This window comes from Cynocephalus volans, chromosome 6, assembly GCF_027409185.1.
Source record: "Cynocephalus volans isolate mCynVol1 chromosome 6, mCynVol1.pri, whole genome shotgun sequence".
Taxonomy (NCBI): Eukaryota; Metazoa; Chordata; class Mammalia; order Dermoptera; family Cynocephalidae; genus Cynocephalus; species Cynocephalus volans.
The window spans coordinates 90,066,805-90,082,330 of NC_084465.1; the positions used below are offsets into that span (position 1 = coordinate 90,066,805).

The following is a 15,526-nucleotide window of genomic DNA, read 5'->3' on the forward strand; positions in this document are numbered from 1 at the left end:
CAGATGCAGGTAGAGCAGCAGAAGGCTGGCTTGCCACTGGCCAAGTCAGAGTTCTGTTCCTTTTGACCTCCTCTCTTTTCCCTTTTTTCCCATCCTTTCCCCACTAAGTGTGTAACACCCGTTTATCAGATCATTCATTTGTTCACCAAATGATTGGGAAGAAACAAAAACTCCAAGTAAGTATTATCAGCATAGAAATTTATTTGAATTCAAAATAATATGGCTATATTTAGAATAATGTAATAATTATCTAAAGCATATATCATCATTGGCTCTAAAACGGGTCTAAACATGTCATTCTTTTGAAGTCAAAAAATAAGTGGTAAGAATGTACAAAGAAGCAAAAAATACAAAAACAGGTCTGCTGAATACTGGGAGTTGGATTAAGAGGGCCATGCTACAATAGTGTAACTGAGTCCAAATTATAAAATGTGCAGTAACAAATTCTCTTGTTTCATCAACTCCCTGGAAAATAAGTCGGTAACCTCAGTAATGCAAGAATACCAGAACAAACTTCCTGAGGGACATAGGTAAATTCACTATACTTCCTTTCTCGAACTCCTCTCCTCACACCCATTTCTTTTCTTTCCTTTAAGATGGGTTTCACTCTGTTGACAAAATATTTGGTTTTATTTGTAAAGTGAAGCAAATAATAACCTGATTGAAGTATTTCTTCAACAATTTAGTGGAAGATGCTTAGGGATCAAACTTTTTGAAAAGGTCAACTCAGCTAGTTAACAGAGATCATCAGGCGCTTGCAGAAAAAAAAATTTTTCAGATAATACATGTTTGCTGAACAGATGGGAAAAAAGCAGTTAAAAATGGATGGAAAATCCTAGGAATTACTGTGACCTAGACAATCAAAAGCAGACAGATGACCTTTGATTAAAACCGTTTACTGGTAGAGTAAGCTAGAAGGAGGCTCCAAGACAGAGTTTGGTTCCCAACAGTGTCCACAGCCAAAAGGCACATTCAGAAGGTCTCCTCCTCTCGTAGAAACTGGAACACGGATGAGAAGTCTTTCTTTGAGTAACCCTTTGCACACATCATCCTGTAGATCTGATGGGCCAGACTGCCCAGAAGGATTGGGCTCTTTGTGCTGGTAGCAGAGTCTTGTGCCAATCCCAGATCCTAAATCAAACAAGGGCAGGAAGGAACACATTGAGATGGGTAGTAAAGGCTCATTTTGGCACTGTGGTTCCTAATGCTTTGGTTTCAAAGAAGGAAAAATGAAGTCTGAAAAAATAAGACACTTGTAAGCACTATGGCAAGTTATATTCTTTTAGAAGTGCTTTCATATATCTGCAAAACTGTTCCAGACAGCAAACTTGATTTCTAAGTGTCTCCTCCACTCCCCCACCCACCACACAACCTTTGTTTTATTTTGTTTTTGAATAGGCATTATTACACGGATCGGATTACACAGGGAAATAGTTTTTCAAATTTGTGGAAGTAAGATCGACATAAAAACATTTTCTTAAATGAAACATGAGAAAAATTGCAAAATAGAAAACATAGTTTTAAACATCATTTCATCTAATAAATATTTAAAGTGTGCTGACAATGTGCCAGAAGCTATATACAATGAAAACCAAGACACCTGCAGGGCCCCCAAACTCATAGCCTACTGAGGAAGAAAGACACTTAAACAAGCATGCATGTAATTTTTTTTTTTCTTTTTTGTGACCAGTAAGGGGATCGCAACCCTTGGCTTGGTGTCGCACGCACCGCGCTCAGCCAGTGAGCGCACTGGCCATCCCTATATAGGATTCGAACCCGTGGCGGGAGCGCCACTGCGCTCCCAGCGCCGCACTCTCCCGAGTGAGCCACAGGGCCGGCCCAGCATGCACGTAATTTGACAGAGGTAGTCTCAAAGGAGCCAGGAAGGCACAGTGTGGGGTGCTGGGTACAGGCCTTCCAGAGTGAGAGATGGCTAAGCACTGATATGAAAGATGAGCAGGTGTCAGAGAGGCAAAAGCATGGGGATGGTGGGCAAGAAAGAATGATTCTGGGAGAGGGGACAGAAAACATGAAGGTTTGTATGTGAGAGAGAAAAAGAGACAGAAATGAGTTCAGCACAGCTAAAGCAAAGAGAGGAGTGTGGGAAAGCAAAAGGGAGTCTGGCGAGGCGAGCAAAGACCAAATCATCCAAATCAGGGCGTTGTAAGACAGGGTGCAGAGATGGACTTTAAACTAAAAGTAACTGGAAACTATTAGAGAAACTTAATAGGAGAAGTGACATATAGGTTTTTTTTTTTTTAACTCGAACACCCACATTTGCTATGTTGTGGAAAATGAATTGGAGAAGATCAGGATGAAAGGCGAGGTGGCCAGCGAAGGGCTCTTGTGATATAACATAAGCAAGGCTCAGCCAAGGTACTGGCAGTCGGGGAGGAAGGAACTGAATGAATTCAAGCCATACTCAAGAAGCAGAATGGATGCCGCTGTGGGGAATAAGACAGAATAAGCCAAGAATGCTATATTGGTGTACGTATTATTACTTTTGTAATCAGGGGGAGAAAAAGTCTATTGATGGGAAATAAACTCTATGCAGAAAACTGAAAGTCTGTTGGTCTAAAACATATTTTCTACAGTTGAGATCACAGATTTTCTAAAGTTGAGATCACAAATGAGAGGAGGCCAACAATTTGCTTTTCAAATGACTTAATTTACACATAAATTCATATATACTGTAAAAGCAGGAAGATGTATTTGGAAATCTAGTATCATGGGAAAGATCCTCTCTCCTTTTATGATGTATATATGCAATGGTAGTGCATTATTAATAATCAGAAAATTCTTACTGCTCCCATTCTAAAGAATGGGTAAATTAACATAAATTTATGAAAATTTTACCAGCTCATACTATAAATAAGCCTAAGCACAAAAGAAAAATCCTGGCCCATCCTTCCCATCCAAAAGGCCAGGAATTAAAATAAACAAGATAAGGATTTTTATCTAAGTTTTTATTCTTTTCCAGTGAGAGAGTGAATCACTATTCTAGTAATTTTGCCTTTTAGGATAGGTATATGCTTTGTCTAAAGAAGAGAGAGAGAGAGAGAGAGAGAGATTAGACCATTAACATTTTTTCCCTTTCTCTTAGTTAGTTTCTGCATGTACCATACCTTAGCCATGAGTGTTGTTCCAAATCCACCCTGATAATTATTAGCCGAGGGAACTCCATCCATCACGCCAGGTACAGGATTATAAGTGTCACTTGACCAACATCGTCCTGAGCTCATATTTAGGATTTTAGCCAATAGTTTTGGGTCAAGCCCTAACCTGTCAAAGGCCAAAGAAAAGAAGTGTTAACATCAAAATGTAAAAGTCATGCATGACTTATTTACATATGGGATGCTCCATCTCTCTCCGTTTATCATTCCATTTATTATGTCTTCTAAAATCAAAGCAGATGGATATGAGAATGAAGAATTCAATCCTGAATTACAGAGTATTAAAATCTACTGATTAAACAAAATCATTTCTGAGCCAGGACATTTTGCATTTAGAGAAAACCTTCTGTACTATCCTACTATTAAGAAGAAATAATACAAAATCACATAAAAGCATTGTCAGTTTATCGCACACATGGGTTTTCTAGTCTTTTGGACATTACTGCATTTATGTGTCACACAAGAACCTTAAACAAATATGATAATCTAAATTCTACATTCTTTACTCACAAATGATATATTTCAGAAAGAAATACTGACATATAAACGATGCATCATGGGAGTCTGTGTGGATGCATTTATATGTATGTTTATTCCTTTAGCTTTTATGAGAATAAATGCAAGAGATGAGCCACGAGCAGAAAATAAGCTTACGAGAAGTTATCTTTATAAAAGACATTTCTTGCTGCAAATTTTTCCTTATTTATTAAATCTTCATTAGACAAGCTTACTTATGAAGCAAGTCTGTGCCGAGTTGTGACATATGCTATCTACTCAGAGACATGCATTATAGTTCTCGGTCAACTGCTGATAAGGTTACTGATCCTGGTAAAACAAAGCTTGCCCAAGCGGAAACATCATTTGTTCTATCACTGGGCCAATGGCATAGACGGCTGTTCAGCATGGACCCTAGGAAAAAATAGAATCAAAATGCTCTATTACTTTGATTCTAAGGTCCTAATGCAGTTTGGGAAGCACAGTTTTGCTAAGTATCACTGAATCAAGTTTCAAATAAAACTTTACACCCAGTAATTTATTGCTTTCCTTCACAAAAAGAGCCTTCATAAAACAATTGTCATAAAAGCTCTCTGCTTTTTCTTAAAAACAACCTCTTCCAGAAAATAAAAATAGATTGAAAAGAGACATGTAAATGTTAAACAAATTGTGCATTTTGGCACTGTTAATTTCTTGTTTACTTTGTGTGTTCAAAATATATGTCTGTTTATTTCAAAATCTGAATATCATAACCAGTAAAACATTTTTCTGACGCTAGAGCAGGGTGACAGGGCTAACAGCCAATGATATGAGTAGAATTACCACGTAACACAACTGTTCTCTAATCAGGCTTTAAAGGGGTTAGATGAGGTTCACGAAATGCTATGTGGCATGCCACATATCTGAATTCATATAGTGGCTCATGTTACAATGATGGGTTTTTACTGAGGATTATAGCAAATACCAGAAGATTCAATCTAAATCAGCTATCATACATTCTGTTCAACTGCAGATTGCCAGAGAGAAACTCAACAGTTTCATTCATTCTTTTGTAAAGATCCAAGTTTGTTGTATGTGTAGTCTGCTACTGATGATTTCTTTCCCCTTTAAATAAAACCAGGCTATCAGTATGCTGTTGTGGCACATGACTTAAGAAAAGATAAAGCCAATGTGTTTAGGGAATGACTGTGAAAAGTAAAATCACAAATTAACAACTAGTTAATTTGCTCTAACTGCAAATAGGTTCTCTAAGCACAAATGTTCAAGAATGTATATATCTCTAATGTGCTCAATAAAGGGGGGAATATTTTTAAAGACTACAAAACACTGCTTTTCCTCTACATTTGAAATATAATTTAGGGGCTTCCTAATTTAGCTTTTCTTTTAAGTGGGTTCATCACATTGAAAGCAGAGTTACTCCCCTCTTCATAATCTACCAGGTTATACTCAGCAGTACCTCACAAGAGTCTTCACTGCAAAGGCAATTCACATTCTGTAATACTCACCAAAATGGTGAGCAAAGCTTATTACCCCAACTTTGTAAAACCCTACATTTTTCTTGAATGTTTAAAGAAAACTACTGGCACTGATTTATGGAAACCCTTTTTGGTGAATATATTACTATTAAGAAGCATCCTGAGGAGCACACACAAAACATCGGGTGACAGTTGTTCCCAGCTCACTCTTCAAATCTGATGCTTCCCCACCTTGCTGATTCCCTTCAGGAGATGGCTACTCCCTCCCTACTTTTCCTCCCCACACCCCAACAGCAAAATGTATCATTAAAAAGAGCAAGTTAGAAGTGTTTTGCATTTTATCTTTCTGAGAATTCTTTCCCTGGCACATACATAACTGACAGTTAAAATTAGACATGATATTAAAATCAGTTACTGAAGTCCTCTGTCTTCCACTGCGCCCAAGGCTTGTAATGGTCTGCAACTAGCTAGAATACACAGTAATTGTCATTCAGAGAGTCTATCCTAGAACGTCATGCTTCACTGGAGAAGACTGAGTTTCCATTTGAAATCAACAAATTAATCCAAGACAGGTATCTGAAAGGGCAAGTTTAATAGGAAGCAGCTACTGGGCTCTCAACCATGATAAAATGTTATTGCTGTTTCCCTGTAAATTGGCTGGGAACATATGATACTTTCTGCATAAGAGCCCCATTGCTGTGCAGGAGATATACAGCTCAAGCCATCAAAAGGATGACAGTCTGTCAGTCCCCATAATAACTTACCACTGGATGTGGTTCGAGAGTGCACGCGTGCATGCATGTGGCTTTACAATTGCTGGAATGTTCTCTGATATAAACAGAGAATAAATTCATTGGTCTGACTGCATATATAATACAACGAAAATAAAAGTCACAGTGTCAAATCTACTTACCTTTAAAATACAAGAATTTTAAATGAACTTTTGGGAGAAGTAAAAATGATGCATAAACTGTAAAAAAAATTAAAGAGAATCCAAACATTCGCCTTCACTATAACCAAAGCTTTAAGGGCCAAAAAAGTTTGTTCACTTTGTATTCTCTATCTATACCGTCTGATTTTATGTAAGAACAAAACAAATTATGTCACTAAACTGCAATGTTTGTATCACAGGAACATACCTGAAAAATGAAACACCTAAGACCACGTCAATTTTAATCACTCACTCACCAATGTTTTGTCAGACTCTGCTGTGTGCAGGTGCTATGCAGAGCCAGGGAAACAATAATAAAGAAGCTAAGAGGAGACACCCCCCACCCAGACAACTTTGACCAGAGGCAGGAGAAGCGCCATATCCTATCCACTCACTCTGCATGCTCACTGGCCCCCCTCATTTGACAAGACTTCACTGAGTGCCTACTATATGCCAGGAGTGCCCTTAAGATAAAGCAACGAGTAGATAAAGCCATCCCCCTTCATGGAGTTTACATTCTAGATCAGAAGACAGGTAATAAACAAACAAATAAATATCCAGTGGCAGCAAGTGAGAAGTGTTATGAAGAAAAAACATTAAGGTACAATTCAATTCAAATACTAACCACATCTCACCACAACCACAAATATCAATAACTACCACATACTGAGTATCTACTATGTGCCAGGAACTGTTTTAAAAGATTTACATGGATAAACTTATTTAATCTTCACAACAACTTGGTGGATAGATACTATTATTTTTGTCATTTCAGAAATGATAAAAACTTATGGCTGTGGTACAGTTGGGCTGCAGACCTAGATGGACACCCAAACTCTAACCACCGTGAATCTCAGTAGGTCATGTGGGTGGTGAACTTAACAGTCAACCAGCCAATATGACGGCATTTTATCAGTTTATTAAGAAATCTGGTCAAACTTTTATTATAAACTTTTTGCCATTTGTTATGATTATTAGGGTATACAACTAACAGGCTTCAGTCATCACATAAATGAAAAGGCAACATCTAAGGGCAGTAAACAAGGAACTAAAACTATGCTTGTGGGAAAGTTCTCATCTTGAACAGCCTTTCAGAAGTTTAACTGTTTTAAGCATCTTTTGGTGGAAGACAATATGGTGACTGCTGGAGGGGCCTGGGCCTTGGTTGGAATGCAAATAACTTGTTATACCACCAATATTTAAAACAACAACAACAACAAAACAATTTCCAGTGAAGCAAAAATAAAAAACGAAACAACAAAATTCACAGTGTCAATGCTGTTTCTATGGGATACACAGGAACAAAACATCTCTAATGCAAATAGGGCACTTTCAGAGCCATAAAATTATGTTTCTGAGTCCTAACTAGGACCCAATTAGAAAGTAAAAAGGTCTATTAAAAAACAATCTCAAAACGTATTGTATACCAATATTTTTCACTCTTTACTTTTTTTTACAACATTTTAAAATTTCACAAATCACCATAAAGACTCACTGTAAAAGAGCATAGGGTCAATAAGAATTTTAAAATGTAAGATTTTATTCTCCTATTTAAAAAAAAATGGGAATAGTATTCCAGAAAATACACTAACATGAGAATGAAATTAATCAGAAATGATCACTTCATAGGACTAGGTGAGTCAATTTGTAAATGCTGACATCTAAAAAAATTTCACTTCAGAGTAAACAGAATATAGTTGTGGCTGAACCTCTTTGATGCTATACTACTTTGTGGGAATTTACTACTTGGGAATTTATGCTTGCTGATTCCAATTTTCTCTTTCACCTTGCAAAGCTCAATAAATTGTGGCCGCTCTCTACACTCTATTAGAGAACAATCCTGTCATTTTAAACCATGTCTGTAAACCTCAGAGAAAAGACAACAGCAGAAGCACTCATTTTTAGGGCTTTCAAACCGCTGAGAATCTTTCTAAGATAAAGTGATAAAATCCTAATGTTATGAAAATAAACAATTCATTAATACAATCTGAAACACTAGAAAATTATACATTATTTTAATAGTTAAGTAAAACTAGTGAGTTTCTGCCTCACATTCAGGCTTTTAAAATATATTTTATAATACATATATCAGTATATATGTAGAGTTTTAGAAAAATTAAACATTTAAAAGTTTCATACTTCTAAATATTGTTTTTGTTGTAATAGATCCAGGCCAAAAATAAGGGAAACTCTATTTATTGCTTCTGCTTTTGACGTTTCTATTTGGAATTTTATCACTTTTCATTTTCTCTTTCAAAACAAACTCACTATAAGTAGTCAGTGGTTTTCACTTCATTATGTACCTTTTATCTGATTGGTTTTCCTACTATTCTTTATTAGCTGGTGTTCAAAGTAGAACTTCCACAAACGCCCTATACAAAGCTTCATTTTAGAAGGGCAAATGATCATCTAATAAGAGTTTTGACAGGAAAATTATTCAAGGAATACCAAAGGATGCATCACTATGACCAAGGAACTTCCTGATACAGTGATGCTCAGCGTAAGGAGTATAGAACAAACTGACAAAGACAGGGGAGAATTTTACTATAGCATAACCTAGGTTCACGTAGCCTTTTTCTTTTTATGACATATTCATTTATATCTAGAAAAATAAAAATAAAATCCTAAAGATGAATATGCATACTAATCTTGTTGTCAACACCAATTGATTCTGTATGCAATTTGCATTCCAGAAATTTACATTTTCTTCTTCCATGAAATTAGTCTAGAGAATGGAAATGAAAACAAGTTACTACTACCAGTATTTCAATTATGATGTGAAAAAAGTGAAAAAGTGATCCAAAACTAAAACTGACCTAAAACTGGCCCCAATACAGACATAACACTCTGAAGAGCTCCCTATATACTACCAAGTTTATTAAGGCTTTATACAGATATGCTTTACCATCTTATAGACATTCAATTTTAAAATGTAAATGGTACAGGATATTGATAAACCAATTAGCACTGATGCAAAGCAAATTCCTCTTTTATCTCAATTACAACATGACAACTTAATAGGTCAAGATAGTTTAACATCTGAGACAAGGGCAATTCAATAAAACAACAGCATCTTGATATGGTAATTAAGAGGAAATGTGAACACATTACCATGTCTTAAAAAATATCTCAGGCACTTTGGCTCCTTCTTATTGCTTTTATCAAAAGCTGTGATGTGAAACACTATCTATCCGTTTTGTGATATATTTGGTAAGCAGTTTGGGGGAATGTGAAAAAAAAATCTAAATAAAGCATCTTTCTCAGTAAGCATTTTCTAAAGAAATGTGTATTTATTATTTTCATGAAATATAAAAATTCAAAATATGAATTAGGTGTTTAATCTTATGTAGCATTTGTAACCCAAAAGACTAAAGGCTAAAATTAAGACGTTAACCTTAAGCATTCCTTTGTTTTTGTTTTTGGGGTTATTTTTGGCGGGATGGGGGTTGGAGGTGGGTGGCTAGCCAGTACAGGGATCTGAACCCTTTAGCTTGGTGTCCTAACACCGTGCTCTAATCAACTGAGCTAATTGGCCAGTCCTAACTTTAAGCATTCTATAGAATGATCACCCATAGGAAAAATAGAACTCGTGAATCACTTCAAGCAAAATATGAATGCCATTTTATTTTAATAGAAAAAGGTATACTAGTGCAAAGTAGCTCAACCACAGGCAAGTTAAAATGAAAGAGTTACATATATAAACTGCAGCTTTATGAATACTATACGGTTTATCCTGAGAACGAACCACTAAGTACCCTTTTAGTGCAGATTTTAGGAACTATATTTGAAATAGGTACATTAAACTAGACACATGGTATCATAACACTTGAATTCACTATACATTAAAATCGTGTTTTATACAAATTTGTCCTGACATTGCCAAAGTATGTTTAAATTTTATAGTAAAAGTGTTTCTTGCATTTCAACATAATAGAAAAAATGGGCTCCCATATAAAAAGGATAATATAACTTCAAATGCATAGCACAATACATTTTATAGCTATGGTATAAGAGTATTCATGCTCTCCAGGGTCCTACTGCTCGTCCAATAAGAAAAGTCTATTAAGTTTCAATAATGAAGTGCTTTCAAAATGTTCCTGGATCAACTCGTTTCTCTCTCATGAACACTATTTTTTTAACATCAGAAAATCAAATAGGAAAGCCCATAAAAATTGTTAGGATGTGAAAATGTACTATTCAACAAACCTGATTCCGAGATTCATAGCTTCAGCAGTTCCAATCATACTAACAGCTAACAGCATGTTGTTGCAGATCTTTGCAGCCTGAAAATAATTTAAATTGAGTACATATTAAATGTCTTTATTTTCAAGTTATAACTAACAGGAAGTTCTTCTTTGCCCAATTCCATAGGTTTCTTTCTAAAAGAAATATGAGGAGTCTTCACAAAGTTCATGGAAAAAAGGCCCATAGTATCTTTCAATTCCTCTTTTCCATGAACTTTTTGAAGTACCCCTATAGCACTCAACTGTTGATTCTCTCAAGTGGGGAAGGGAACATAGTGCAGCATGCCTCCCTCTGAGCCAAACACGCTATCCCAGGGCAGACTTGGGTTCTCTTCCACTAGGTAATAAACCCACAGTGTTGACTGAACTCCTACTGTGGGCTCAGCTCTACAGGGAATAATGATCTACATAGCATGACTGCTCTTTAAGGAGGGAGGCTTACATTCTAATTGGGGAATGGGAGTAATACACAACATAAAAAGGCAACAAACAGACAAAAACAATTTAGCAGTATATTATATGGTACAGGCTACAGAGACCATAGGAGTTCAGAGAAACAAGACCACTGAAGGCAAGAACAGAGAGGAAGAAGAACCTGAAACCATCTCTCAGGCCAAGGCAAGATTTAAACAGGTAAGAAAGAGAAAGGAGGATATTAGGGAAAAAGGTAAATATAAAAAAGGGATTAAATATAAGTGCACAGATGCTCCTGGAAACAGTAAGAAAATTGTTCATGTGCATACATTCTAAGGAATGGCGAAAAACTCGTTAAGACTGAGTCAAGAGCTACTTAAGAGCTACGTGGCATTGATGGTGGTGGTATCCTCAGAGAGTCTTTACATGAACTACTAAAATCATGATTTAACCCCAACCAGGGTTTTTTTTAAGACTACTAATGAAGGGCTTCTGTACCCGACCCAGCTGCTCAGATGTTTGTGGGAAACTCTTGTCAGACATTACTACTTCCTAGGCAGAATGCTTGGAAAAGCTCTCTGAAAATATGCTGGTGGAACTTGACCTTTGCAGGCTTTTTCCTTTCTCAGTTGCCTGGGACTAGTGCAGATGTGGACATTCATCACCTAGTCTCCTTAGATCCTGAAGTATATAAGAATTTGCCGTTTCTCAAGAGCTATGAAGATGACATGTTAGACCTTGGGCTGAACTTCACTGTGGTGAACAATGACCTGGGAGAGGCACAGGTAGTTGAACTGAAATTTGGTGGAAAAGATATCCCTGTCACCAGTGCCAACCAGATTGTGTATATCCACCTCATAGCCACCTACAGACTGAACAAGCAGATCTGCCAGCACTGTCTGACTTTCAGTCAGTGGCTGGCCAGCACTGTCAGCCTTCAAGCCTCTGAATATTTGATTGGCAAGAAATTCAGGTATTAATTTCTAGTGCACAAGTTCCCACAATTCTAGAGGACCTAAAATCCTTTACAAACTATTCAGTAAGCTATTCTCCTAATCATTCTGTCATTAAAATCTTCTGGAAAGCTGCAGGTTTTGCTGATGAAGAAAAATGCAAATTTCCCAAGTTTGTAACAAGCTGCTCTTGGCCCCTCTCTTGGGGTTTAAGGAATTGTACCCTGTATTTTGCATTAACAGAGGGTTGACCTCAAGCAGCTCCCCACAGCTGGCACCTGCATGAACCTGCTGTAGCTCCCTGAGTTTTATGATGAGACACCTGTGAGAGGTAAACTGCTATGTGCTATTGGATGTGCTCTGGCTTTGAGCTCAGCTGAGCTGAAACTGATGTTGAATTTGATCCTCTCCAGAGAACTCAGTGCCTCCTTCATCAGCAGCACCTCCTCCACACCTGTGAGGACCCGTGAGGATGCACAGGCTGGACACCCACGGTTCTCCTACACTCCTCCTTCTTTTGGGTCTTCCTTCATTTTTCAAATGATTTTTACTATGATGTGGTCACTTATTTAGATGGACATTGCCTTTCAAATAACTTAAAATACAAATGTTATGAACCACATGACTAATTTAGTAATTTTGCCAAGAACAGCACAGTTTTTAGATTAGCAGCAACTTGGTGAAATTAACAAAATATGGAGCTTTGGCTTTGCTGATCAAATTGGAGTTCCTTCCTGAGCTGGTGTCACCTGCTTCATGGTTTCAGACTGGGCTGCACAGTCTGCAGAGATACAGGGTCTGAGAGATTGAGACATTTACTTTCAGGGGGCCTGCTGCTTCTCCTGTGCCTGAACTGTTTAAAAGTCTAATTGTTAAAACTAACAATTCTTTTCCTGCTGCCATTTCCCAAAGTGGTTAGGTGTGGAAAACAGATAATGATGGTAATATCTTATTTGTGCTTTTTAAACCCTTTCCCTCCACATGGGTCAAGTATGCTTATTTTCAGTATACCAGGGACCTCCATCATGAGGGTCTGCGTATCACTATGTGTGGATGTGAGGTGGGGACTTCATCTGTTGTTCTGTTTCTGTCTCTGCTTTGAGCCTGGAGAGCTTTTGGGAGAGGTAGAGAGCAAGGGTCTGCCCAGCTCCTACGGCATATATGTTGCCTACAATACATGATGACTTGGGGGAGAACAGACACTGTAGCAGCTATTAAAGTCATTTGAACCAAAGTGGCAGGCCATGTCTTTGTCTCTGATGCCTGCCATGGCTGTGTCTTTCCATGATCCACTCGCCCTCCTCTCCCCTAGGCTGCACCAGTCTTCCTGGATATTTTGGGGTAACTCGCCATGCTTTGGCACCCTCTGCTTAGTGGTGCTGCTTTGACACAAAGATGAGTTCAGTCCCTGATGCATGTCCAGGGAGGAAAAGCGTTTGGTGATTCTCATAATAAGGCACTTTATTATTTACCAGGTCCTGACTAGTTGCTGGGTGTTTTGACTCTAAAAACAAAGATTTTCAAAGTGTCAGCTATGGAAGCAGAGTGATCCTTTGCTGATGCTGGGGGAGAAGGAATCTAAATCCTTATTCATTCTTCTATGGCTAGTATTTTACTGGCACTAGAGGCTCTGTGGGCTGTCATCGTTAACTGACCATAATTCGCATTATACTTTTAAATGTGGGAAACTGAGTGACACTTTTAAGACAATGACCATTATCAAAACAAAATATATAATCTCTTAATTTGAATAATAAATTGTTTAAATGCTTAAAAAAAGAAAAGAGTGATGAAAGTTAGGTGGAGAGTTAAAATTTGACATGGTAGGAAATAGGAATCTATTCAAAGTTTCTAAAGAGGGAAATAGTATGATGAAACAAGTAACCTGATGGAGAGTTGGTTTTGGTTATTGTGTTGGGCAGAGTGGTAATTCGGCAACCAGAGACCCATTAGACCCTCTGAGCAGTAAAGTAGGTGTGAGATAATGAAAGAAAGACTGGACCAGGTAATGTGTGCAATGGACAAGATGGTCAACAATTACAGTCACTGAAGCCAAAATCAGTAGAGCTTGGAGACTGACTGGACAAGAGTACAGAGACAAGAAGTATATCTAAGATAATACCAAAGTCTTGAATGAGATAAAGAGGGTCCTACCAAGCAGGACAAAAGCTTTAAAAGGAGTGTGAGCATGTGTTGGGAGAGGGAGGCAACTAGTTTTGACTTCAGAGTTTAATACTGTCAATCACCTCCTATTTCTCACATTTCTAAATAAAAATTATTTACTTTTCAAGAAAAAGATTAAAGTGCACGGGTGATTTCTACCTGATTATACTACAAATAGAGCTATAGCAAGTAATTACAAAATTAAATGGAGGATAATAGCAATTCAAACAACATAAGCACTTCAAATAGAAGCAGTTTTAAAGATGATTCCAGTAGTAACTGGAATGACATGTCAAGATCCTAATGATGGAACTTTTGATATCCTTTTTTAATAAGTAAACTTGCTTAAGCTCACCAGGAATTATAGAAAACTAATTTATTCCAAATTAAGAAAATCTGAACAAAGAATCCATAGATTGGACAGAGTAGAGAGGAATAAGAATATGGTCAGGAAAGAGAAAGGAACATTAGTCCATTTTACATCACTGAGTCAAGGTCATTCATGTGAAAATGTTACCTGCCCAGTTCCAACAGGTCCACAATACACCACATTGGAGCCCATGCACCCCAGCAACTCCTGGGCAGCAGCAAACTCATCTTCAACTCCTCCCACCATAAACGTGAGGTTCCCAGACCGAGCAGCTCCTACACCTGAATCATTTGGGGTTAAACAGATAGAGGCAAAGGATACATTTCTTAAAATTTTTAAATAATAAAATTAGAGAAAATCCCAAAACCAAATGAAAACATCTTGTCTCCGAATTGTATTTATGCCAGGCATGTGTAGGATACTCTAAATTTCTATAGGAATTGTAGAAATTACTTCAGTAAACAAGTATTATACATGTGAATCACAAACCAGAAGGAACATACGAATTCAGTCATACTCATATCTTCTATTTTTCTTAAACATTTTTGTGTAAGCATAGCATGATAGACATGGGAATTTGAAATATGAATTTTATTATTCCCATGCTTTTATTCTTCTCCTAAGAAACCTATTCAGTAATAGAAAGTATACAAAAAAAGGTTTAACGGGGCCCTGACCAGCACAGGAACAGCCAGAGGGGTTTGCTACCCAAGTTGAATTTTGGGTCTCTCGCTCACTCAGTCTCTGAATACTATCTACAGATGACATCTACAAAGAGAGAGACCTGGCTCTTTTGCCCATAAACAAGTAGGTATTTCAAACGGTAAGATTCAGTTTAAGGTCTAAACTGTTCTTTATTTAAACTGATTATTCTGATGTGCACTTTCCAAAATTATTTTTCTTTTCCTTCCTGCTATGTACCTTTTGGGAAACTCATTCCTAGTAATGTGAGCAGGAAGAAGAAATAAACTTTAACAGTAGTCTGGCTACTCCTTAGTAGCTTTTAACAAAGGCTTAATGCATGTTCATTGATTGAAATGATTGGAGAAACAACTTCTAATTTAGCATAGAAAATATGGCCTAGACTTGTCCTGAAAAGGGGGAGAAACTTCATTCATCTAAATTTTTATTAGCTATAAAATAAAAAACCAAGAGTATTATTACTGTTTGTAGTATTGACAGAAATCTTAATTCATAATTTTCAAGTTAGGTTTTGTTGTTCAAAACTGTGGAAAAACTAATTAGTACAATTTTTGCCATTACAACTTTATTTACAGTATAGCTAGGAATAAAGCAACAGAAATTGTA

The 15,526-nt window shown here is 37.1% G+C and overlaps 1 protein-coding gene across 1 annotated transcript in view; it reads right to left on the reverse strand.

Annotated features, from left to right (window-relative positions):
• Positions 1-208: 208 nt before the first annotated feature.
• Positions 209-15,526, reverse strand: part of HIBADH (3-hydroxyisobutyrate dehydrogenase) — a 109,452-nt gene continuing 94,134 nt past the window's right edge. The window contains exons 5-8 of the mRNA XM_063100396.1: positions 14,366-14,499; positions 10,281-10,357; positions 3,126-3,282; positions 209-1,131 (exon numbers count right to left, since the gene is read on the reverse strand). Coding sequence (XP_062956466.1) covers positions 973-1,131; positions 3,126-3,282; positions 10,281-10,357; positions 14,366-14,499 — 527 coding nt within the window. The 3' untranslated portion in view covers positions 209-972. The remainder of the gene's footprint in view (positions 1,132-3,125; positions 3,283-10,280; positions 10,358-14,365; positions 14,500-15,526) is intronic.